Here is a 26,919-nt window from a genome sequence, read left to right on the forward strand (position 1 = left end):
CCCATACACACACACACATAGCCTTTCACTTTATGACACTCTGAAGATTAATGTTTTAATTGGAAAAAGAGCAGCTCTGAGGAAGGGCACAAATGAAAGTCTGGATATCTGTCAGCTCATTGGCTTCTTGCTGACCTGGCAATATCTGGTTTCTCAGACCAGTTCTTTCTGTAATGACCTCTCCAGCCAATAATGTGGATCTGCCAGATAAAAGCTGTGTTTTGGGTTTTTTGTAATTTGTCAAGCATGGGTGAGTGTGAGAACCTGGCTTATTTTTATCAGCACACAAGCACAGTGAGGAGGCTTGCAGATGTTTGCTGATAGCATGCAGGCCGTGTCTGCAGGAGCAATTTGTAACAAAGCTGCCTTTGGTAATTGTCTGGAAATCCATGCCTGTCTCCAGTGATATCCTCATTGTCGGGCTGCTGCTCTCTCCTCTGCCTTGAAGGGTCTTTCTGAGTCCTCACCTGCAGCTGGAAAAACTGCCACCTTAATAGGCTAGTAGTAATTATCTAGAAAAAATTCTATGTAAAGTGGAGGTTTTTACTTAAACCCTGTTTTAATTTTACCATACATTCTTGGCCTATAGGTTTTAGTTGTCATCTCTGTCCATGATCTTTACTTCAGAAAACCTCTTATGTAGCACATCAAATACATTGCCTTGTTTGGGTTATACAGACCCTCAGAATTCACAGTACCTGATGCTGAGATACTAATTAGTGTCTCAAATTTCTTCATTCTATATTTACACTAGCTTCAGAGTTTATCATTTAATTGGTATTCATACCATCATCTGCATTTTATTTTTCTGCAGAGTCTTTAAGGAAAGCAACTTAAAACCCTTTCCCCCAAAGGTGCAAGATTTTAGAAGAATAAATTCTTGTGATAATGATATGCTTGTGAAACAAGAATTGTTTGTGCTGCAGTGAGTAGGGCAATACCTGTAATATGCCAGGCTTGCTTTGGGCCTGTTTACATTGCAAGGTAACAGACTTTTGTTCTATACTGCTTGCTGCTTTAGCATCATCGTATTTTTAATTATGTTTTTCCTAGTGTCTATTTATTCTTTGTACTGCATTGCCTTTTTCTTCAGATTATTCTGTATAATATTTTCTAGGTTATGCAGGAAAATTAAATGCACTGTGGCTATTCCTTTATGTGTAAAAGGAGTTTATATTTTAATACTAACCATAGATCAAGTTTCTCATGGGATTGCTCCATGCAGAGTGTACATCCAGAATTTCATCTTGAGGCTTTCCCACACAAGTGTTCCTCTGGAATGGTACTTGAAAAGGATATTTTCTTCAAGACTGTTTTCCTGATTTATATTTAAGTCCTGTGTAAGGTAGTTTCCAGAGCCTTTAATGTCCAAGGGTTGTTCATCCCCAGAGTGTGTCCCAAATTAAACCCAGTGCTGTCCTGGTCTGCACCACACTTTTCACAAGGTCATGGCAAAGACCCACAGCTCCCAAACCATTTGAAAAACAGAGAAGTAAGTGTGTCACAGGATGTGAGCACAGGGAACACTGCAGTGCTGGCTGCTCCTGTGCCATCCTGCAGGCATTTAACTCACAGGGATGTGGGAAAAAGGAAGAACTTCCAGGCTATGCTGCAGCACCTCAAATTTCCTTGAAATACTTTCAGGGAGCCAGAGGCAAATTTGGTCACATCTCTGTCTCTGTGATCTGCAGCATGCTTTGGGCATACAGCTAAGGTTGTTAAAATACAAAGAAACCAAAAATTAAAGCAAAAAAAAACCAAATAAAAATCCGAATCCTCTGTTTTAGGTAACTGTGATGTTCAAGCAATATAGAAAATCTTGATGAAGAAACATATCTTATCATGCAACTAAGGAAAGGTGAAAATTGGACTTTAAGGCTTCTCACTTGGTTCAAGGAGCCATTTTGCAAAAAGAAATAATTGCCTACAAACTTATTTTTGTATTTTTAATGTAAAAAAATTTAAAAGTGTTTTTCTTTCTTTTTTGGAGACTTTCTATTTTTCTTATCTCAATAAAATGATCCTTTTTTGGAATATGTTGCTGATTTGAGGGCAAAATGAAAAGGAGAGCAAGAAAAGCCTATAAAACTATAGATTATTTTTTATGGATGATGAGATGGTCCCCATTTGCATTTACAGCTTTACAAGGATTGTAGCACTAGGCTCTTTTTCTTTTTCCTTCCTTTTTTTTTTTTTTTTTTTTTTTTTGATGGAAATGCTTAATCTGAGCTCAATGGGCCATAATAATTGCCTGTTTCTTCCAGTAGAAATAAACCCACTTGTATGTGACACTTGAAACCTTAACTCTGCTTAGTATTACCCACGGAATTGGAGACAGTTCTTCACCCAAATATATTTATGACAGCAGAACCAGTCGATATACAATACCCAGCCAAGGGCATTGGAGAATAAATCAGTCCCTCCAGCCTCTGCTGCAGCACAATAACTGATGGTGGTAATAAAACCCCAGGAAATTAAAATTCTGTGCATGCAAACACACATACCTAGCCAAGAGAAACCCGAAGCTCTCTGTTCTGGAAAGAATTTGCATATGCATAGACATATACATTCTGTACCCCTCTGTGTTATAAACACAATAGAACACAAAGTCTGTGGGTTCTCAGCACGTTATCACCTCCTTAGACTGTCCTCAACATTTGGGGGCTTTCAGGAGACATGTCCATGAAAATTTAGGCATCTTGTAGTGGAAATGGACAATACTAGCTACTCCTTGAGGAAGAAATAGTGATATTATATTTGACAGCTTCTAGATGTCACTGTAAGTGACAACCAAAGACTGAAATCGCCATTTCCAGTTCATTTCATCCTGTATATTTATGCAATTACTGGTATTTTTAATGAGTACTGGTATTTTAATGAGTCTCTGTGTTTGAGCACCTTGGGCTCTACTTTGTGGCATTGTGAGCTCTTGGGATGGATGTTGTTTCCTCACTTGTGTTTTGGGGTTTCAAGTGTAGTACTGAGAGGCAGTTTTAGATTAATACACAATATTATTTATACATTTATGTACAAGCCCACCATCTTTCCAAGTATTAAATAAGTTGGAGTATTATTTCTTCTGAGTTCTGTGGGGCAATGAGATAATGAGCACTAATAAGTAATAAAAAGATGCAGTGAAGTGACTTTTTCCAAATGTAATACAGCAGTGCGTGGTGTGTGTCCTTGCATAGCACAACCTTTTTGTGTAAGGTGGCAAGGAACAAACCCCAGCATTTAATTGTTGACAGAAGACTTTTCCAGTCAGATGAATATCTAATGAGAGAAAGCACTGGCAGATGGATTTTGCAGACAGTATGAAATGGTATGGACTGGCTCAGAGTGCCTGGTGAAACACAACTGTGAGAGGACAATCTGTGGTTTGATTTCAGCTGCTTCATCCTTGTATGAATGAGGAGAGAGATGATTTCTCAATCAGATGCAGTCTGGGAGGTGGCTCCTGGTAAAGGCACTGTGACCCTCAGTGCCAAGCCTGCCTCTCAGGCTCCACAGTCCCTGTGGGGGTACTGACTCTAATGATCAAAACAGGCAAATTGTTTAAATTCTAGTAATCCTATTTGCACTGTCCTTTTTGAGGTGTAGAAAGAAAGGCAGCAATATCAGAGGGCCTTTAATTTACCACATGTGTTTAGTTATGGTAAAATATCTAGAAGATAAAAGACATTAGATCTATTATTTTTCAGCCACTGAGACTGTGCTTTGTTTTAAATAACCTCAATCCTGAAAACATGTTGAATTTGAAAATGTAAAACCAATACTTGGGAATGTTGAACTGCTACAGAAATGCTATTTAACATTTAAGCAGACACTTTCTGTAAATAACCTTATTACCCTCCTATTGTTCTCTTTTCCCAATCACCTAAGCCTTTTCTTTAAAATGACACTTAACACACTTGACAGCAAAAAAAACCCATCCAGGTGGACTGTTGGTGTTCCTTAACACCTGCAGTAATGCTGTTCTTTCAATCTGTCCATTCATGCAGAGATGGTTCTGTTTTCCTCAGGGCCAGGGTCTCTGTGTCCCTATGAAGAGTGGATAATTGATGAATATATTTAGCAAATATTCAGTCTCCCACCTGTTGCTATTACTTAAAGAAAATAAAACAGATTTCTCCATTCTGGTCCTGGACTCACTGGGGATTGACATCAGCAGGTTGCACAGTATTTCCAAAGGGTCTTTTTTGGTTTAAAATGATGCAGCCTGACAGCACAAATGTCTTCAAAACTCCTATAAGTTTTAGTCCTATAAAGGATCCTGACTTTTTCAAAGTCTTTCCTTAATAAAATCCTTTAAAGGGAATGACTCTCCACTAAACTCATAGTATGTGAGAGCTTGACACAATGCCAATCAACATACTGACCAATCTTATGCTAAAATAAATAAATAGTTAATTGCATGTGGTTGAATCCAGAGGCATAACAAAGTAAATTTAGAATTGAGAAGCAATGTATTTCAAATTGCAGGATGTGCACAAGGTTTGCTTCTAGGCTCTCTTGATCATTAATTAAATATGTTATGGCTTTCAGTTTTTCTCATTTATCTGTACAGGTTTACATATTGTAAATGCATTATTTATGTTTTCCCTTAAGTGCTCAGTACTGCCAGGATGTTTCTCTTAAACTGGCACAGATAACAAAAAAGAAAGTGAGAGAGCAAATTTGGCACTGGTGAATTTCTCAGAGAACTGCTCGTGTTCAAATGAGCCTTTCCAGATGTATTTTAATAAACTTGAGCTGACAAATAGAGGACCAGACAGGCAGATGGCATCTGTGTTTAAACTGTGATTTTTTTTTTTTTTCATTAAGGTAAATTTGATTTGTTTTCTTTTTTTGCTTTTAATCTCATCCTAATAATGCCTTTTCACTAAGCCTTGCTGCCTTTTTCCTGGGAAGTTCCTCAGAAGAAGGTGATGAGGGAGCTGTCTAGGTGGATGGTCACTCTGAGGGAAGCCAGCTCTGAAATGGATTTTGGTGTTGTTGCTAAAGAACAGTTTGGAATCAACCATTTGCTGAACTTTGAACCAAGGGAATTGATGTGCCCTGTGCCCCTGCTGTTTTTTTCCTTCAGAGTAAACTTAGCATCATGCAGGTGATTGAATCCAATAATAATTTAAAATAGTGTTCTCACATTGACATGAAAGATGTTTGTTTTAAAGTAACTTGATGTTTTCCTTCTGTTGTGCTCCGGATACAGAGGAGCAGTTGGATGTTAAGATGTGATCATCTTCTTATTCACTTTCTTTTGCCTCTCTGTTGTATTCTCCCACTGTTCGTAAACACTTCTTTCCCATCCTAAATACCATTTTTTCTGGTGTCTGAGATGTTAGGTATTTTATATTTCAAATTACAGCAGCAAATAGCTCCTAACTAAAACACAAATTAACTACCTGCTTAAATAGTCAATAACTATAACCCTTGATCCACTCTGATTATTTGATACACTTTTTTTTTGTTATCTTAGAAATTTCACCCTTCTTGCATTCCAAATCTCCTCCCTCCATCCCACCACCAGAGGTTAAAATCTCTTAACACAGAAAAACTAAATAATAAAAAAAGACCCTGAACAAAACAAAACCAAACTCACTTCTAACTTTGACTAGATGGTCACTGTAGGTCCCTTCCAACTGAAATATTCCATTCTATTTCTTTTTAATCAAGGTAAAGAGGTTCATGTGGAATTCACATCTGCAATTAACTCTTGAGACTTATCCAAGCACACTTTCAATGTGGAGTAATATAACCTTACAGTGACTCATAAACAGTGTAAAGCCATGAACTTTGAACAGTGGAATTGTTAGTCTGCAAGTGACAGTCATGCAGCTGTACTTAATTTGACGCCTTAGGGGAATTGTAATTAGACCTGTGCTGAATTCCTTTACTTTTTTGTTCCCTGCTGGGAACTTCAAAGAGCATTTGTTTCTGTTAGGATTGTATTTTCACACAGGGTCTCTGTTGTAAAACTTCTGCTATACAAGTAGAAGGTTAAGTCTGTAATGTACTTTTTAGGACTCCTGTGATGAAAACCAGGCAGTTGTATTTTGTTTGTAGTAACCTAACTTCAACTGAGAAGCTGCCATTTTCATTATCACTACAGAGCAAAAATATCTTTTACAAATGGGTATTGGTTGGTGTTTTAATTGTTTCTAAGTACAAAGTAGTGATAAGTGTATTCTAAACCTTTGAAGATATCCTCAGTTGCATCCAATTTCATGTTTTATGGATTGTTTGCCATCTACTACACTAATGACAGAACTGACAGTGATGACACTTTCAAGGCTAATTATTCTCCCTAATGATTCTAAAATTATTTTTTAAGACAACCAAAACAAAACCCAACCAGACACAAAACCCCTCTCTCCACATGGACAAATCAACACCTGAGTGCCCTCCTGAGCAAAGCTCTGAAGGTTTGGTGCCAGGGGCTGTGGAGCATGGCTGAGTTGGGCAGCAGGGAGCTGGAGCAGGCTGGGAATGGTGTTCCAGGGCTGTGGCTGCTCCAGAGCTCTCCTGGAGGAGCCTTTTCCTTCTGGCAGGGTTGGGATGTCCCAGGTGGTGCCACTGCCCCGTGTCTGCTGTCACGGGGAGCGAGGTCCTGCTCAGCCAGCAGCTCTCACACTGAGCAGGGTTTCAGAGCACAAATAGCAGTATGGGAAAAAAATATCGTTGTGGAATCAAATAATCTTCAGATTGACTTTTACACTGGATTAGAGCTGGATGTTTTCATAGGAAAGTGTTTTATCACTTATTTGAAGCTTCTGTATCTTTATTCCTGAGCTGTGCTGTGAGTTTATCATATATCAAAGCAGTGGGATATTCACACATACAACAGACTTGTGATAGGACACAAAAAGGAGGAAAGCTTCCTCCTAAACTGGACTGCCAGGTGTTTAAAATCTAAACAAGATTCTTTTCTACTTCAGTTTTGTTATGGGTTCTGGTGTAAATATAATTTTGACCTTTGTGAATTTGAAATATAATTGGAAAAAGAAATATTTTTTTGCAATAATGATTCTGTATGGATGCACAGGACAATATTGTCTTTAGATAAATTACTGCATTTCCAGTATTTATATGTGTAAAATAGATTAACACCTTTTTTGTGGCAAGAATGTTATGCTTTCAAAGTTATATTGGCATTTTTTTTCTTCCCTTATAGAGTTCAAAACAACAGATGAGTTGTGAAAGAGAACAACTAAGGGTAAGTGCAATGAGATGCAAAATGTTTCTTTAAAACATAAGCAGAATTTAGTCTGTGCTATTGACAGATTAATTACTTAATTTAAGAGGAACATATTTAGTTCATTTGTTGCTTGTTGGTAAATATTGTACATCTTTCAGTATAAAGGAGGTGGATAGATAGATACAGGGGGTTTTTTTCTGTTATGTGGTGTGATTTGGCAGTAAAAATCTTGAATAAAAATCTTTGCCTCTTCATGGGACCCCTGACACTCAGTGAGCTCCTCCTGTGCTCCAGGGCAGCTGCAGCAGTGCCCAGGTCCCTGTGCTCCCCAGCCCTGCCCCACCCTGAGATTGTTTCCAGCAAGGAGAGGTGATCCTCTGATTTTTTATTGTGAATTTTCAGAGAGGAGCCAGTGGCAGGGCTGTGAGGAGCTGTTATTTCAGTGTCTGGTGGTTGTGTACAGTCTGGAAGGAGATGGAGTTCCTGAGCCCAGGCTGCTGACCTCTCTAGTTTTCCCCTTTTCCTCTATTAGAGTGGCTGTGTTAAACAGCTTTTAGTCTCTGCTGCCTTCAAATGCTACAGATCCCTGAAGATGTTTTCCATTGCAATATTTCTTGATTGATTCTAGTATTTGTTTGGAAAAGTATAAGAGACTTCATTAACTAAAATAATAAAAACAAAACCACAAAAACCCAACCAACCAAAAGATTTTTGGTCATCTGAATGTTGCTTAAAAGACCTACATTTATTGATAGCACATGATGAGTATTTATTTGAAATCTCACATGCAAGTAGAGAGGGAGAGGCAGGCCTGAAAGGAAGGGTAAGTTTCTATACAAGTAAAAATATTGTTGGAAATAGACAAAGCAGGGTTTTATTTGTTTGTTTGTTTGCTGTTTACTAAGCATCAGCACTGCCTGCATGACTTGCAAGTATAAAGAATATACTTGTCTTAAAGTACATTGTGCAGTGTTCTTGTCCATCCAGCCATTCTTTAGGTTAACTCCATCAACATATCTAGATGCTTCAGCTAGTCCTCACCACACTTGTAATGGGATTTTTGGTAAACAAGTTATGCAAGAACAATGCATCACATATTGTCCTCAATCCTGTTCTTGCTGCCATGTGACTGCATTGCATTTTACTGGAGCTGGAGTGACAAAGCTTTGTTTTATCAGTAGTCATGTCTCAACAGAGCAGCTGTCAAAGCTAAAATATTGCAGTAGTACCTGAAGGACAAGCTTTCCAAGAGCTAGCAGTGCCTTGGAAACAAAGAAAGTTTTCATTTCTTTTTATTGTTTTTATTTCTCCCTTCAATGAAGGAAAATATTGTTTTTAAGTATAATGCGACGAGGCAACGAGCTCTTTCTTCAAGTAAATTTGTGTGCTTTTTCAAAGCAGTGGATAAGATGTGCAGTTAAGCTTTCATGTGTCTTTCTATTCTAGTATTACACATTTATGTCTGACAATGAGCTCAGTGCTTAGGATGCCTTTGTGTCATAGCAAAATGTGACACCTAAAGACAAAACCATGTCTGTAACCTTCTAAAAGTAGCTACATCTTCTTCCACAACTCCTCTGATGTTCCTGTTACACTAAACACAGTTTCTGGTGTAAATTCTGCTCCTACCCCAGCGATCCCCCATGGCTTTCACAGCTTATCTGCTGTGTAAAGGTCACACTGGAATTTAAATGTACTGTGTGGACATGTTGCACTTTGAGCACTATGAGGGTGTCACTTGACCATTCTCCCACTTTTAGGTTGGCTTCTAAACTGAGCAGTGCTGTTAAATAAATGTTTCAGTGCCTGAATCAGGTTTTGCAGGCCTGCAGGATTTTCTTTTGGGGTTTTTGACCTGCCATGAGTACTTGGATGTGAGGCAGCCTTTTCACAAAAAGTGGTGCTTCATCCCAGTTGAAAGAATTGAAATAGAACAAGGAAACAGGATTAAAACAACAAGATGCCAACATCCTGTTGTTAAACTAAGTAAACCAGGTTATTGTTAGGTCATCTAATAATACAATAAAAAAAGATAGAATATCTCCCACTTCCTTTCTAAGTCTAAGATGAAAATGTCTACCACTTTCCTTGTTTGGTTTTCTAGTAATTCCTTAGTCTAAAGTAATAAAAAAGTTTCAAAAAAAGGCTTGTTAAAAGCATAATAGTGTAAATAAATAATTAGTCATGATGATGCCTTGAGAGGCTACCTAGAACAGAGGCTGGGCAGTGTTACAGGAATAAAGTTGGGATTTATTAAAAGCCCTGCACAGGATACACCTTGGGCAGTACAAAAGCCTGGCTGTGGCACTGCCCAAGATGGATCCTGGGTCAGGAATTTTCACACTTTTATGAGTTTTGGTCCATTTCCATATTGGGGTTCATTGTCCAATTCCAGCTCCAAGTGATGAAATCCCATCCTCCCAGTCTGCTCTCCTCTATTCCCCTTTATTTGGATTTTTTGGGCCCGAAGCTGCAGCGGTGTCCTTGGTTCTGGGGCTGCACAAGGATTGTTTTGTGTGACTGAGCTGTGAGGAGAATTTTCTGACCCTTCATATGGAGTTCAGAGTCACACACTAAGGCAGTACAGAATCTGGAAAATGTGAAAGCTGAAACTTAAGGCATCAATTGTGTGACTATAGAAAGAAATATCCAAGTCTGACTAAAATAATTTCCTCAAACATTTCTCACCTCTTATCTGTTTCAGTGTCTTGTAAATTCTAAATGCAAAGCAGCATGTCACTGTTCTGGAATAAAACATTTAGAGGAATTAAACTCATTCATATTAGAGCCTCTGGCCATTATATGTTATATTTATAATGAATGTTAGTCCTAATAATTAAAGATATAATTATAATTAATTTGTATTTTGACCTTTTTCTACTCAATATTTGAACTTCACAACAACCACAAGAGTGTAACTTATTTGCCCTGCCAACCTGGTACAGTCCCCAGGTAAACATTAATGTCTTTACCTGAATGATTTAAATGGGAAATTATATCAAAATGATGGGAATTTTATCAAGATAGATGTTGGTGTTTTTTTATTCCATTTGGAAAAATAACATAACCTAACTTGGGTTCATTTCCATTTGATTTAAAAAAAAATAAAGCATCAATGCCATTTTTCAAGTTTTACTTTCTCTTGGCAGTGATTTTCATTACAATATGCTGCCTTGAACAATAATTATTTTCATGTTTCCTAATGTCCTTTTGCTTTCTGATCTGGTGTCACTTAAATCAAGTCATACTAAAAGAAAAAAGTGTGGTTTTAAAGGCAAATTGACTCATCGGTATTGCTCTCCCTACCTCCATGCACTCACTGTGCTTCATCAGGATTTCCTTTAATGAAAATAATGATGCTCTTTACTCCCTCATTGTGTTTTGTGTTATCCAGCACTGGTTTATAAATCTCTTTTTGGGCAGTGACAGCCTCTCCTCCTCTCTGACTCTCTCCTGTTGCCCCTTGCTGCTCACGAGTGGCTGTGTGTGGTTGGCATTCTGATGCGTTAGAAATGCCCTGTAAAGACAGAACTCACAGCTTGCTCAAAATCGTTTAAAAGCGCTTTTCTGCTTAGATTTCAGTCTGAAAACAGACTTGGAAACATGCGTGGTCCAGGTTATTTAAGGCTGTGAAGAAAATTGGGATATGAGGCCCAAGGAGAGATTATTTGGAGTACATAAAGCTATAAATAAGGGCAGTGAGAGCTCAGAAGTGTCTGCTGTGCCCACTGGACCTTCCTTGCTGGTCTGACTTGAACCTGGGGTGGTCCATTTTTATCACAGCCTAAGGACATGACTTAAATGTACAGGCTAACTTAAAGCTTCCAGAGCTTTACCCAACCTTCAATCATCATTTATTATTTTGTGTGATTAATTTAGTATGACTGCTTAAAATTAACTCCATGGGTTTTGCTGTAGAAGAGAAGGCTTTTGGTCCTGATGCAGCAACACCAGATGAGCTCTCCAAGGTGGGCAGAGAGCAATTTTAAACTCTGATGTTGGGAGGTTTTATAAATGTTCCTGTGAATACCAATGAGGTCTAATGGTAAATGGTGTGATTAGCTTCCTTGATGTGTAATTTTAAGTGACCCAGTTGTTGCTCTAATTAACAGCTTCTTTCACATGTGCTTATTATCAAGATGCATTTTATGCAGCCAGAGTTCCCTCTCTGGTCTGAAATACGGGCAGGGCAGGCTCTTACTGTCACCTTGTATTTAATATCAGCGTTTATGTTTTTATAGTGTTCTAATTTTCAAGGAGACAGAAGTTTTGCATTCAGTATTGTTATATTTGTCTTGTCTTTAATATGGTAAATGAGAGAGAGTGCAACATGCAACAAAAATGTATCAAAGCTACATCTGTTAGACAGAAAACAAAAGCAAATGCACTGATGACCAGCATGATTTTTAACCAATACTGATCCTGCAGTATTTAGCTTTATTTGTGTTTTTATTCAGTGCTTTAATTTATCAGGTTTTTAATGTAGTCAGCTGTATTAATGAGGGCTCCTGGAAAATTTTAAAATAAACTTTTTGAAGCTCATTGTTGTGGCATTAGCTTTCTCCAGTGATTAAGAATAGTCCAATGACATCTTTGTGTCCAGTGTTCCTGTGATGCACTAAGGAGTTACATTGTGATTCAGTGATAGACACTAATTTTTTAATTGGTTTGAGCTGAACAAAAACAAACAAATAACTGGAGAGAAGAAAATAAGAGTGGAAGTGGTTTGTTAAATAGATAGTATCTTGAGGGTTTGCTGAAATTACTCAGGGTGATAGCAGGGCATTACATACGTGGTGGTTGGCCAAGAACCTCTGCTCTCCATCCACCTCTTCCCACACTGGACAGGAGGCAAAGAAATGGGTATGAGCTTGTTTTGTGAGTCAGTGATGTCTGATTACCAGAGAGCAAAGTGTAATTCACAGCATTTCTGCAAAACAGGACAGCTGGTTCTGACCACTAACAAAAATGTCCCTTTTTGCCTTTCCTCTGAAAAACCTTGGTCTGCATGACCAAGGTTTTTTTTGCAAACAGCAGAATGTGTGTGTGTGTTTGGCCTGGAAGAGTAATCTGGAACTACAAAGTGTTACATGTTCCTCAAAGGAAAAGGGGTTCAAAGGGGAGATAACTCCTAAAGTTGGGTCAACCCAGTGTGTTTATTACTCATCCTTTCCTTAGGAGTTCACATGCGCTGCATTTGATGTGCCAGACAAGTGCTTAGAGTGATCCTGCTTTAGTTCCTGTAGTTATTCTTGCAGTGAGCTGTGTTCATCCTCCGTGTAGGTGTAGGTGGAGATACAGGTAGGTGAGATCAATAAGGAGATGTATTTTTGCTTCCTGATTTGTATTAGACATTTACATGCAATGAAGTTGGAGTATTCTCACTCCAGCTCTATTTCCAGAGGTTCCATAAAAAGTAATACACATCCCAGCTCAGGAAAAAAAAAAAAAAAAATCTTAGAAATAAGATCTAAAAAAGACTGGGGAGAAAGGTTAATTGTAGGGATGTGATTTCATTTAAATTTTTAACTTAGCTTAAAATAAATGTGTGCCAAAAAAAAAAAAGGCAACTAGAAAAATGTAAATTTCAATTGCAGTCTTGCTTGGCAGTTCTGCTAAATTTTAGGAGCCTCCCCAAGTATATTAACTCATAATGCTGGCCTCCAATTTGTTGCTTAATATTTTTGCAACTAAAAACAATAGCAAGGTAATGAAAGCTATTGAGGTTCATGTTTCAAGTGCCACAGCCTCTCACCACAAGGATTGTGTTCTCTTCCAATGCTAACTGCTAATAGGGCCCTTGCATCAAGAGAATGAAGTGTTTGCTGCACTTTGTTCAATAGTGGTGCCACTCACTTCAGGCTTCTTTGAATTCTTTCAGGAATAATTAAGAGGCCTTTAGGTAATGTCCTGACTCTGCTCTTGATGGAATGCTATTCAGAAAAGTTTCCATTCTTGTCCTGATGTTGTTTTGGCATTTCTCTCTGAGAACAGCAGGCAGAGGCTTTTCTGCTGTTCAAGTGCCACTTTCTTTTGAATTCAACTTTGATTTTTGCACAGTCAAGGATTTTCTCTGTGTGGTGCTTCGTAATTGCCGGAACTGAAGGACTACAGGAATTTTTGGTGAGGCTGAAGCAATGCTGGCACGAAGTACCTGTCTGGTTAGGGTGACTCTGTATGGAATTCAGCAGCTCCTTGATGTGTGTTTAAACTCATGTCTGTACACAGAAATCAGGGACTGGGAATAGTTCACCAGGGGTAATGAAGGTTCAGGAAGTGGTAAATTTGTGAAAGGACAAGAGGTAATATATTGGACAGTTTAAGGGCTGCTGAGACAGTACGCAAGATAAATTCAATACGCCAGTGCTCTGTTGCTCCTGGTGCACAAACATGAGCAATGCCCAGTCCTGGATCCAGTCTGGATTTGGGAGCAGCTGCTGCACTCGGAGCAGCAACTTTTGGTTCAGACTTTCTGCAGTGACTGCACACAGCTCCTGCTGCAGAGCACTCGCTGTGAGAAGGGATGCTGTCCTAGAAAAGAAGAAAGGTTTCCTTGCTTAGTTTGTGTTTGTTGAGAGCAAGCTCTTTTTTCACACAGCTTTTGTGGTTTCTCTTTGATCATCTGGAAACCAGACCTTTGAGTGCACAGCTTTAGCAGTGTTTATACTATCCTGACTTATTATTTCAACCTCTGCTGTTGCTGAGGCAATTTGACTAGCAAAGATCATAGTCTCTTTAGTGTCACACCTAATTCAAGCAGGAAATTCTATCTAGTTTACAGTGCAGTTTGGAGAGTTTGTGGTTTGGGGTTTTTTTTGTTTGTTTGGTTGGTTTTGTGGGGTTTTTTTTGTTTTTGTTTTTTTTTTTTTTTTGTTTTGTTTTTTTTTTTGCTTTGTTGATTTGAGTTTTTTGCAAGTTTTGGGCTGCTGTGGTTTTTTTCCCCTGGGTGTTTCCATGAGGCCTTTCTGGCTTGGGTGGGGGTTGTGTGATTTTGCATGGGTAGTGCTGTTGGCTTGAAGTATTTACTTCTCTTTTGCACTTGGATAAAAAAATGTGAAAACCCAGGAAAGGCTTTCCAGCTACAGGAGTTGGGCTGTGTTTTTGACATCCTCTTTGGTCCTTCTGCGTGGTGGATTTCTATTCTCATTTATTCATATATAAAAGAACAGACTTAGCAACAAGATTTTTAAAGGAAACAAGAAAGACATGGAAAATATGGTAAGAACTGAAAAAAAAAAACCCCAAACAAACTTACCTGAACAATCCAAATAATGTGGTATTATAGGGACAAATATTCACTGAGCCACATTAAGTTCTTGAACCACTGTTCTTTCAAATAGAGAGAATGAAGGAATATTGATTTCAATATAGCTGTCATGTCCTTGTATTGATGTTAATGGTCTTTTTCTGATCTGTAAAAACTTTCTAAACTTTATTTGTTTAAACTGGTCAGATGTACTACTTTACTAAAACATTTCCTTATGCTTTTTTAAGTAGCTGCCAATTTTTTTCAAAGTGCCAAAATTGCAAGGAAAAATAAATTCACCTTAAAAAACCCCAGAAATGCATGAATCCATATTAATATGGAAATATATACATAGTAATATGTATTTGTATTATGCATATATATAAATACAGTTACAGATCCAGTCCTACTGACTTGTGGTTGACATGCACATACACCACACTGTTGGATAAAGAGTGGATAAAGAAATCTTAGTTTTGGGTAGGCCAGGATTTTAGAAGTCTGTATTTGTTCTTAGTAGTCTGTATTTGTTATAAGTCTCAACATTTTTAGTAGTAAGAATAAGTGAACTGTAAGTGTGCTGTGTTCTCTTCTGCAGCAAAATCCCAACTTGTCCTGAAAGCCAAGGCTTTGTGTTCAACAGGAGTGACTTTCTTGGTACAAAATCCCAAAAATACTCCGTGTAGTCTTTAGGAAGCAGGATAGAGAAATAAAAAGAACCTACACCAAACAAACAAAACAAACAAACAAAATTGTTTTTTTAATCAAGCTGACAGTAGTTTTGTGCCATCTTGAGGTTTTGGGCTCAAGAAGGAGCTACATTTGCTGTTGGAAGACAAGTACAGAATTTTAAAAACACCTTTAGTCAACTAATTTTTCTTCTTTTCATAAAAGCTTGCAGCAAAAAAAAAAAAAAAAAAAAAAAAAAAAAAAAAAAAAAGTTTAGGAGAAGTGTATTATCCAGAGAGCCACACTTTTCCCTGTGTGGGCCTGGACAGGCTGGAGAGGTGGGGCCAGGTGAACCTCCTGAGGCTGAGCCAGGTGCAGGCTCCTGCCCCTTCCTTGCCTGAGACAATCACCAATGTCAGCAGGCACTGGGGCACAAACTGATTGAGAAATGGAAGAAATCCCGAGCTGGTATTTCCATATTTGTAGCATGGCATCTGGAGGATCCATTATGAGCCAGGAAATCGAGAAAGGCAAAAATGCTCTGCTGATTTTTAGCATCTTTGTTGGTTCTCACCCCTGGGAGAAGCTGACCTTGTTTCAGGAATGTTTTCTCCTCCACATCTGTGTGCTGTTGTGTATTTTGAAGATTTGATCACCTCTGTTTTCTTTAAAGACAGCGTGGCTTCGACAGGGAGAGGGAGATATAAAACCAAAGTGCATCAGATCACAGGCACTTTCTGTGCTCCACTAACACCAGAAATTTGAGCCCTTCTTGTGAAGGAGTGGCCACAGATGTATCCCAAGTATGTAATCAAATGCCACGTAGGCTGTTATTCACAGCTAATGGGCAAAAATGCAGTTGCACTCAGTGCTCACAGGTTCCATTTCCAGCATTTCTTTTTCATGCAGTAGTTATCTCTGCCTTTGGATTCTTGAGATCTATTTGAGTACAACACTGAAAGTAAAAGAAGTGGTGTTCATCTCAAGGTCACTTTGGTACTTGAGAGCAGCTGCCCTCCAAAGAGCACATAATGAATAGTTTTATTACCTTTGGTTGGTTTTCCCTACGTGCAGTAGATTGCTTCATATGCTATCAGCTCATTTCTCCTTTTTTTCTTTTTTTTCCCCTTCTGAACTACTGCCTTCTACAACTGTTTTCATCATTGTTAAAAATCATTTATATAGCACCATAAATTACAGGCACTTTACAAGCAAGGAGTAAGATACTGCCTTTGCCCCAAATACTTTATGGTTCAGATACATCTTTGATATGTGCTCTACCTTTTTTTTACTTAATACACAGCCTGGGAATTTTAAGGTAGATTGCATTAATCTCCTGTTTTATTCCCACAATTTTTCATGATCAAATGATGGTGAGGGCCTTTATGTGATACAGATAACCAATCATCTCTTTGCTACTTCCCATAAAGGCATTGTAAACATTCTGCTTACTGACAATTCCAGGCACATACTTTTGTGCTCATACATTTGCATCTAAAACCTGTAGGCACTGGAAAAAAACAAATTCAGCCTTTTGATAATTTAACTCTCCTCTTGTTCTTTCTTTCTGGACACTCGAACTGGCATTTCCCATTTTTTGGAATGACATCTCTCGGGAATCTTCGTGTGATATTGCCACAGTGCCCAAGGAAAAACCTGGCAGGGTGATCTTTGAAAATGTAGTTTATTTTTTGGAGTCTTGGCTCAATTATTAGGCTCCCAACTCCAGGATATCTCATACCTCATTTACACTCCTGCTTCCACTAATGCAGATATTTAAAATCTAATTGTAGCTATCATTTAATTTGAAATTAGGATTTTTTTTTTTAACTTTACCTGGATGATAATAGTCCAAAATACATTAAAGGTCACTTATTGTAATTATTTACTATTCTCTTCCACCTTTAAACACAGATTAAAAAAAAAACCAAACAAACAAGCAGCTGTAAATAGCTGTAAATATAGGGAAAAAAATGTGAATTCACTTAACAACCAAATTTTTCATAAGCCCTTGAAATGTGCAGGTCTTGGGTGCTGGGCACCTTCCCAGTGGTGCTCAGCTGGAAATGTGGAGTCCATGGTGGGATTTTGGGGGTTTCTTTCAGTTATGATGATCATGTATCCAGAGAATCTATTTTACACTGAGAGACAGTAAAATAATTTGAATATTTATCAGTGTTGAAAATACAGCAAAACTTTTCTTGACTCATTTGTATGCAAATTTTGGGGTTTTTTTTCACATGTTGACCTCAAAACAGAGCAAGCATGGTGTGCTAGCATGGCCATGCAGTTCTTTCTGGTTTGAAAACCAGATCTAATGGCTGCAAGCAATTAGTCTCCCATATTCTATTCAGTATGTTAAAATTATAATTCTGAGCCAAAAATTTTAAAAGGTTTTTTTTTTTCCACTAATTCCTTTGACAATATATTAGAGACTCCAAAATAATGCATAATGACGTTAGGTTTACATTTAAATTTCAGACCTATACATTTTTTAGAGAACTCTCTGGCTTACATGATACCAAATATATAATTATGTGAAAAACATTGGTTTTTATTTAAAAATAGTTGAAAGGAAAAGAATTTTTTTTTTTTTCAAATTTATTAATGAAAATGTATTTCCATGTCATATTCAGAATCATCCAAACTTTATTTTGAAAGTGCTGGCAAACACTGAAGTTATTAAAAAGAGAAAAAAGGTCAGTAAGTGTGCATCTCTAATCATACAACCATCAGTGTGGCAATATAATATAGAGGAAATTCAGTTGAAACAAAGATTTTTGATGTTAGTACAGTAAATAACAAAAGCAGATTGATGTTCCTGTGTGTTTTTCTGAACTAAACCCCACCCAAATGTTTGTGCTCTTTATTTTGCTGTGCTGCTGGCACTGAAGCATGGTATTGATGCACTTGAAATATGGAGCACTCACCCTCCTCCCTGCTTAGGCTCCTGCTGGAGGCACTGGGAGTGCCTTTCCTTGGCCAAGGATGTAAAATTCTTGGAGCTGGTTTGGAATTGGGAACATAAGAATAGTTTTAAAAGGTGTATGTCAAGAAAAGAGATCTTTAATGTACATTTAATTAGGTGTTGGTGCTCCTTGACCTCAGTGTTTGCATTTCCACAGCCACAGAAGGGTTTAATTCAGATTTAATTCAGTGAGTGAACTGAATTAAAGCTGAATTGTGTGTGTGCAGAGAGCATCCACGTTCAGGGCTCAGAGGAGAACACCAAATATCACCTCTGAGAGGCCAGATGGGCTTGGTGCCACCTGATCCTGCAGCCCAGAGTCTCCCTGCCTGTATAGAATTGCATTAAGGAGCCGTGCTCCTGGAGAATTCCCTGTTTGAAGTGCAGGTCAGGATGGAAAACAAGCCCAGCTTGTGAGCCCTTTGCTCTGAATGCAACGTGTTCTTAGGAGACAGTAACAACACAGAGTCAGGGTATCCAGTTCTGAATGGGATTTGCTTGTTTGTCATATTGGCACTTGAAATTTCATGTTAAAAAAAAAAGAGGAAAAAATCAAAGCCTCTTTTGAAACGCTTTAATACTGTTTACTTGTAAAGATGCTGTGGTTTAGCAAGGTCTTGCTCAGTGAAAAGCAGTAGGTGCTGTGATGCCTTTGATCAGCATTTTGCAATTTCCGCTGTGGGGGAGCCCAGCTGAGCCTGATGCAGTCCCAGAGAGAAGGGCTGGCCAGGCTGTGCCCAGCCCTGTGCCCACAGGAGCTGCCCCTGTGCTCTCCTGAAAACAGGAGCAGCAGGTGTTTGCCCCTTGCTGGTGCTCCTTCAGGCTCAGTCCCAGTGCCACCAACCTTCTGTCATGGGCAGTGCTTCCCAGCTGGGCACTAACCCAGGCTGCTGCAGGATGTTGTGTTGGTGATTTGCCTCTGGTGGGAAGTGGAACAGTAAAGGGAGGAACAACCACCCCTTGTGATGCTACTGGAGAATTCCCTCCTGAGGGGGGAAAAGAAAAAATCTCAGCTTTCACACGTGCACAAAGTATTATCAGCCTGTATTAGCAGAAGAATCTACATTTTTGCCTAAGACAGAGGTTATATTTCCAGAATGTCACTGCTTTCAGGACAGGGTGTAATTTGCTTTGTTTTTTCCAATGTCAGTACCTGTGCATTTGCTGTTGGAAATAGTTAACTTTGCATTTTGTTGCTGGGAAAGGAGTATCCAACTGATGTGAACCATGAGCCCCATAGGAAAATAGAAAATACATAGATTGAGAGCATCTCAGAACACCAATTAAATATTTAGTGTACAGGCTGGATCCCTCCTAATGGAGAGTGTCTGAGATAAACACAGCATCTGTAATGTACAATCAATTTAATAACAGAAAAGATAGGCAGCTCATGGAAGGGGAGAGAATGTATTTTGATTTCAGGCAGAAGAACTATATGAGAAGTGAACTTTTTAATTGTGAGAATTAATATACAGGCAATCCAGCTTTGGTTTGCTGAAGGAATTTCTGATAATGCTGGAAGGCAGTGTGGGAATGTGAAGTACTCACAGGTTGGTTTGGTGTATGCCTGGTTTACTGGCCTGGCAGTGCCTGTGCAAGTGGGTCTAGAAGCACAACACTGACATGATTTGTAATGCTTGAAACCTGCAGGGAAAACTATTCTGAATCTGACCTTTTGTGAGAAGCTGGATACTCCCTTTTTTTTTTTTTTTTTTTTTTTTTTTTTTTTTTTTTTTAAATCAGGAAAAAAGTACTCCTATTGTGGGGATGTTGGAAGTGATATAGTGACCTGGTTGTCAAGTGCTATCACAAATTCTGTCCCAGAGTGTTCCCTGGAGCAGAGCTGTGTGCATTTACCTGCAGTGTGGAAGGGCAGCTACTCAACTACAAGAACTCCTTTACAGTTGTGTTGCATTTAGCTTTCTTCTAGAAACACCTGCTCTTCAAAACCAACCATGTCCTGGTTAAAGAAATCCTAGAAATGAGCCTTGGTACTTCCAGAGTGAACAAGAACTGACCGTGGCCAGCTGCATTCACAGCCCTCAGATGTGAGGTGCTCCAAGATGCCAGGAAGGCATTCCCTCTGCCAGACTCTTCATCTCATTTTGTCTCCTGGCTGGCCCTGGGTTCCCTCTCAGGGTTTGGACTGATGGACATAAATTTCCCAGCATTTTTGAAGTGATGTCAAAAGCCTTTGACGTCACTTCTGAATATCAGAACCATTTGGCCATGCATGTGCATACAGCACGTTGCATGATTTAGGAAAATACTAACACAGCCTTAATTATTGTCTCACTACTTATTTGTCTTTAATACACACATGTCAGATCTCAGAAAATGTCAAGTGTTTTTGGAAAAACATAGTCTGAGACCTATTAATGGGACATCTTCTGTGAGTCTCATGGTAGAAGCCAAAAAAAAAAAAAAGGGCCAATGGAGAAAATCTGCAGACATCAAGATGATGGAGAGGGTCCTACAAGTCACAAAATGAAAGGCAGGCATAGATGCTCAAAGTGTTTTTGTGGTCTGGAAGGCAGCCAAAGAGGCATTGATTTATTAAAGAGCAGCCTCATGGCTTCCTTTTCTATATGTGATGGTGCCATTAGAGCTCCTCAAACAGTCTCTGATTTCCTTGAGAATGAGGAGTAGAAGATTCTGAAGATGGTTGTTGTTTCCAGGCTGATGCCACTGCCAGACCATCACTTGGTGTCCCTGACTGGGAAATTCTGTGTGTAAAGTGTGAGTTCCCTGATTGTTAAACACAGCCAATACTTGTGGAAGAAGTACCCCAACAGTTGTGTAGGTTTTACACTCTGCAGTTGTGATGTGATATAAAAAACCCCAACTTTAATGAGGCAGTAATCACGAGACACTGATTGTCTCAAAAATGCCAAACTGCTGTTTTGTTAATGGAGTTAACTCAGGGCTGTCCCTGTGCACTGCTAATACACTGGGAGTGATGAGCACCTCTAGCATCAGCTTTTTGTCTGTTTTTGTAGATATCTCAATCCTCTTATGTAATTCCTTTTCTCTCTTTTTCTCTCTGAATAGCCGGGATTAGTTTTGTAGTTTTCCACTCCAAGTACATGCCTTGCCCCTCCAGTGCCTCCCTAAAACCCTGCCCCTGTGTCTCCTCCTGTGTCACTTGTCCAATGCAGTACCTCCACCAGAACACTGCTGCAGAGGCATTTCTGATACTGTGAGCAAACCTGGAGGTGCTGGCCAGCCTAATTGGCTCTGGAGCTGTTCCCAGGAGTTCAGGTGGCAGAGGAGCAGATTTTTCACCTTTTTTATGGCAGGGCTGCTGTACAGAGGTGCTGCCCTCAGCAGTGGTGCTCTGGGAGCAGGAGAAGAGTGCTCAGCACACCCTGTGGATGTGCCTGTCCCTCTTCAAATACAACACTGATATCTCCCAGCCTCAGTTACGAGGCTGTTCTCACCTTGTTAAAAAACAAGTGAGATGAGAAGACAGAGCATGAATTAGTTTTGTCAGATATATAGTCAGAAATAGCAGCTGATAGGTTTGCTGTGATAAGTTCTGTATGATGGCTTTGCTGAAAGGTGGGCTGTTCCATGATTTACTGAACTATTAGAAGTGGTAAAACTGATCCATTTGTTATCATCCAGTGCATAAAGACTTCAGGATTTAAGGAGCCTGCACTAAATAACAAAGCAATTTATATACTCATAAACTGAAAATTACAGGGAAGAAGTCCTTAAGTCATTTGTAATAGGAACCTTTTATCATATTAGTGATGATTACCAAATGTTAACCCCTATTCCCATTTTTAAAACAAAATCTTACCTTACAATAGTTGCAATTACTTAAAGAATTCCTAGGGACAACTTGGTATTGATTTATTATGCAAGTGTGGCAAGTTTTATTTATTTATCTGAGTGACATCCCTCTCCCAGCCCATCAGGTCCCTGCATCAGCTGATGTGAGTTGATTGATGGTTCTTCCAGCAGCAGCGTGGGGCTGATGTCACCTGAGGAATGGGATTAGCTGCCTCCACTACTGGGGAGCACATCTTTACCCAAAGCAAATTTGACTGTAATATCTTGAAAAGAGATTTTTTTTTTTTTCCTGTGCTTCAATAACTAGATAATAGTTAGCAATAGTTGGTTTCAGATTAGTCTGTTCTAAGGAGAGTATAATTATGTGTCCTACTGTGAAGATGGAAATACCCTCTGCCAGGTTTTAAAAATGCATTATAAGCTCGGAGTCGTCTTTGTGTTCTCTTGAAGCAAAGATTTTATGGGCACTGGAAAGAAGATGTTGACTAAAGCTAAGCAAACATTTGCCTGGAGGTAATTTTACTGATGACATTAGTTTCTTTTTTCTGCTCCAGAGTGTCCTGAGATATTTAATTCATTCAATTTTATTCAACCAATCTAAGTTCTCAAGGAGCAGATGAATTGAGAGCCACTTGTTACCAGTATTCAATATTTGATATCCAACTTGCTTTATTTAAATGTGAATGATTACATGCTGAAACAGATTTGTTTCTTTTTGTCAGCTGTGTAAGCAGAGTATCTAAAATAAAGGGGAAGATTTGCACACACACCTGAGCCAGAAGAAAATTGGAGAGCCATACTAATATTTCAGGAATTTTAGTTAAAACTCTTTTCTTGCAGTGGGTAAATTCTGATCCCACTGTCTTTGTGTTAAAATTTTCTTTCACAGACCTTATTTAAGTAAAGTCAAATCCATCATCAAGCCACAGTAATGCTGATCAGACTGAAGCTGCAGTCCAGCTGACATCCTAAAACCAGGAGAGGTTGTGTGAGGTTTTCCTGGGGCTGCCAGGGCTCTCCTTGGCAGAACTCTTGGCTGAGCCTGTTCTCACCAAGGAGAGTGAAGAAGCAGCAGCAGCAGTATGGCCCTGACACTGAAATTATGGTATGGACTGATTGAGCTGCTACAAACTGAACAGTGGTCACTAATAATTTGGCTTAATTGTAATCACATAGTTACCCTGAGTTTTGTCAGGATAGGATGTTGTCAGGAAAATTAATCCACAAACACCAGAGGTTTATGTCCAAAAAGGAGACAGAGGACTCCTTTTGTTTTATTTGAATAAAGGGAGAGGCTTTGGGCCATTTCCCTGGGGTCTCTCCAATTTTTGGAGGTTGCAGCCTCCTTTTTATCCCATTTTCCAGCCACATTTCCCTCTCTCTTTCACCATTCCCTGAGGTACTTGAGAGGTTCAGACTTCCCAGAACACCTGATACCAAAGATTCCCCTTTAATGTATAACCCTCCCTTTTCATTTTTAATTCTTATGGAATTTAGGGGTTTCCCCCATTGTTTCTTTCATCTTTCAATATCCAGTTTCATTCATCAGCAAACCTACAGTTTGTTTGTAAGGGCAAATATCGTTTTCCATTCATCCATCAGTGGAATCCTTCTTATTGTTTGTTTCATCTCTCAGTGCTGGTTTTATCTGCCAGCAGACCCACAGCTTGGTTGTAAAGACAAATCCATCATTCCTCTCAGATCTTTGAGTACTGGGAGAAATAAGCCACGGACTTGGTTCCAGACACATCTCAAATGAAGTGTTGGTACCAGAGCAAGGGGCAGACCCCTCATGGTTTTCTTCCCATCATCTTGCTGTGCTAAGAAAAGGGAAAGCAAAGTTTGATGTTGCTGGTTCTGTGGGAAATGATCAGCTGTGGAATGTGGGCTTGGGGAAGCTCCCATCTGCCTCCATCCTGCTTGTCCCCCTTGGACTGTTCACAGCCAGCGATCCTGACTGGGGCTCTCAATTCTGCTGAGCTTTAATGACCACATTGTTGGCTCTTGCTCCTCAGCCTTTCCTGGGACAATCTTCTGACCTTGTTGCAGAGCAAATGAGAACAGAAACCAATGTATTGCATCAAAAGTGACAGAAGGGCTAAAACAATAGAAATTAATTGAAAATACAAAAAAAAAAAAAAACACCTAAACCAAAAACAAAAACAACCCCAAAATACAAAACCAAAAACTGTGTGGTGAAAACCCAGAGTTTATAAACCAGCTGAGCTGTACATAAAGTTGTACTTCAGTTGCTCTTCTGCATTTAAGCTGAAATCCAAAAGCAAAAGCCAGAAAAAATACAGCAAAACCCACCCCCTTGAAACTGCAGTGACACAAGGACAGATTAAGGACTTGTTTTGATTCCATAACTCCTAACAATTTGAAGTTTTTCTTTTCATATACAGCCATGATAGATGATGCTGTTAAGGTGTGGAAATTAAGCACGAACACAAATATTTCTAGCCTTCTAAATGCTTCAAATTATTTTTTGTATTCTGTGTAAATTATGTGAGATTTTAGTGTTGTTGCAGCTCATGTATCATGTGCATCATTTGTATATTTTCTTGGGGAAGTTGAAGAAAAAGAAACCAGTTTATTACCAGTAATGGTAGTGTAATCATTACCATCGCATTCCCTCCCTCCATTATTAGACTTTTTGTTTTTTAAGAATTATTAAATCCCTCTGGTTTAAATTCAGAAGAACAGAGATGTCAGTTGAAAACACAGACTCATTAAAGTCAGTAAGTTTTGTCTTCGCAGTCCATTAGTCAAATCTATCATTTTGATACTCTTCCATATGGTCACATAGCACCTAGAAAAACAGATTATACCATCTAGCACTGAGCTTGTTTTAATATTCCTGCAGTTCCTAGGAGTCTTATATCCCATGCAAAAGGAGGAACTTAGTCTGCATTTTCTTATCTTCCAATGCAGTAAGCAGCAATAGCAGTGCTATTTCCAATCTTCTGTGTCATTAATAAATATGCCAAGATATGTCTATGAATTATGGTCCTTTAATAAGGTAATGGAACTCCTAGAATCTCAAGCTTGATTTTTTAGAAATGGGAACTGTTTAGGTGCCAATAAGAATGTGCTGATCACATATATAACTAATCTTGATTAATGATGAGTACAAACTTTATTGTTTCCTTATTACTATTACCAAGTATTTTTATCTACCCTTAATATCTCACCAATCCCTCGCGATTCTGTAGGGAAAATAAATAATATTCTGATTGATTATAAAAGTTCAGGCTGTGGTACAAGCTCACACAGCAGTGCTGGTTCTGAAGCTCGCAGAACCTGTGAGCCCTTGTGGAAGAACCCAACCCCATGTGAACATCCTTGGGAGCAGCAGAGCGCTGGGCCAGGACAGCAGCACACAGCAAACACCCAGACAGGCAGCAGAGCTTCGGACTGCCTGGTTCTAAAAGAACACCATGGTTCCCTGCCAAAGCCCACCCTGGGTCAGGGGTGGCTCCGTGTGGTGGAAAAGTCTCTCCTCCACCCCGAGCTTCCAAAGAAAGGCTCAGCAGTCTCTCTTGTTCAGTCTCAGGCAGTTGATTGCAAGTTATCTAAAAGATTTTCTCCTGGGGCTGCTGTGGTTTGCTCAGAGCTCAGGCAGAGGCACACACACACCCTGACATCCTCTCTGACCCCGACTGCTTCTTCTCTCCCAGCCCAGGGCTGCTGCTCTCTTTTATATGGGACATTACGTGTTCCATGGTTACAGTTTTTCCCAATGCCTATTACCTATATTAAATGGTGCTTTTCTACTCTAAACCAATCTGTGAGTGCCAACATCACCAAGAACATGGAGGTAAGGAAGGAGAAAGAGGGAGGACAGGGCAGGCCCAGATCCCTCCATCTTAAAACCTCTGACCCCCATGTACAAAACCAAAACCCCCCTGTACGGCACTCCAAAATTCTTCCCTCTACTTTGTGACTACTTCTACTCTAATATCTAAACTTTTGTGACTTCTTGTTCTTCCTGCAAGATTGGTAAATCATTCCATGGTTCAAACCCAAAATCACAGCTGTTTCCAGCTGCCTGCCAGGGTCTCAAATGCTTCTGACCTGGTCCTGGAACCTCCAAGAATGTCTGAAGGACATTTTGAGTTCCCACAGCTTCCACTGATTTCAATAGCCTTTGGCCTGAACCTGGTGTCAGCTCTCTTGGACCAGCCTTTGTTAAATGATTGTGCTCAGTACTTTCTATTTACATTTTTCACATTGTTTGCAAATCCAGAACATGTAAGATGTGCCCTTAGCAAACAGGTTCAGTTTGAACTTCAGCCATAGGTGCAAATACCACAGTAATCTACCTGTTTTCAGTCATTTTTTATCCACATTTTTCTACCTGCACAGGAACTACAGATGATCTAACAAAGTATTGAATAATATCTGTGTGAAAGATAAAACACTTCAGATGAATGGTATTGTACAGCAGCATTGCAATTTGTTCCTTTTGTTTGGAGGAAAAAATGTGAAGAATTGACTGAGTAACCAATTTAATAATGAAGAGAATTTAGAATACAGAGAGAGTAGTTGAAAGCCTTGGGACATCATTCCCTGAAGTTTCAAATGGTGCCTATGCTATGCTCCTAAACAGGGAAATTTTGATACAGAAGTGATTTATAGGCAATACCTATGCACAGTCTTTTATCACATTAATAAAATCTTTAACTAGTCTTTGAAAATTCTAAAACCTCCTGTGTTCAGCTGAGGTGCACAGATAGAAAGAACTGCTGGCTGGCAGATGTTCAGATACATTATCAGAAAATGTATTTTCAGCCTAACCAGTATAATGTAATTCATTCTAACATGATATTTCAGGTTTATTACAGTGTAACTGACTGCAGAACACAGTGCACTATGCAGGAGACTGAAGGAGGTGAAGGTGTACAGCTTAAAGGTGACTGGGTTAGGCCTGGGAGAGAGCTCAGTATTGGTGGCTAAACTGACAGATCATTTAAACAACTCAAAACTGGAAAAAAAAGGGTTTTCTTTTCCTCTTGTAGTCTGCCCAGGTGAAGGAAG

The 26,919-nt window shown here is 39.2% G+C and overlaps 1 protein-coding gene across 39 annotated transcripts in view; it reads left to right on the top strand.

The window, feature by feature from the left end:
• The window catches only part of RBFOX1 (RNA binding fox-1 homolog 1), a 1,167,105-nt gene that overhangs the window by 788,030 nt on the left and 352,156 nt on the right, over positions 1 to 26,919 (top strand). For 33 of the 39 annotated variants that reach the window (XM_077786836.1, XM_031506137.2, XM_031506136.2 and 30 more), the window contains one exon: positions 7,175 to 7,216. The exons of the other annotated variants lie outside the window; for them this stretch is intronic. In XM_077786836.1, the coding sequence (XP_077642962.1) occupies positions 7,175 to 7,216 (42 nt within the window). The remainder of the gene's footprint in view (positions 1 to 7,174; positions 7,217 to 26,919) is intronic. 39 annotated transcript variants of the gene reach the window in all.

Source organism: Lonchura striata, chromosome 16 (assembly GCF_046129695.1).
Source record: "Lonchura striata isolate bLonStr1 chromosome 16, bLonStr1.mat, whole genome shotgun sequence".
NCBI classification, from domain to species: domain Eukaryota; kingdom Metazoa; phylum Chordata; class Aves; order Passeriformes; family Estrildidae; genus Lonchura; species Lonchura striata.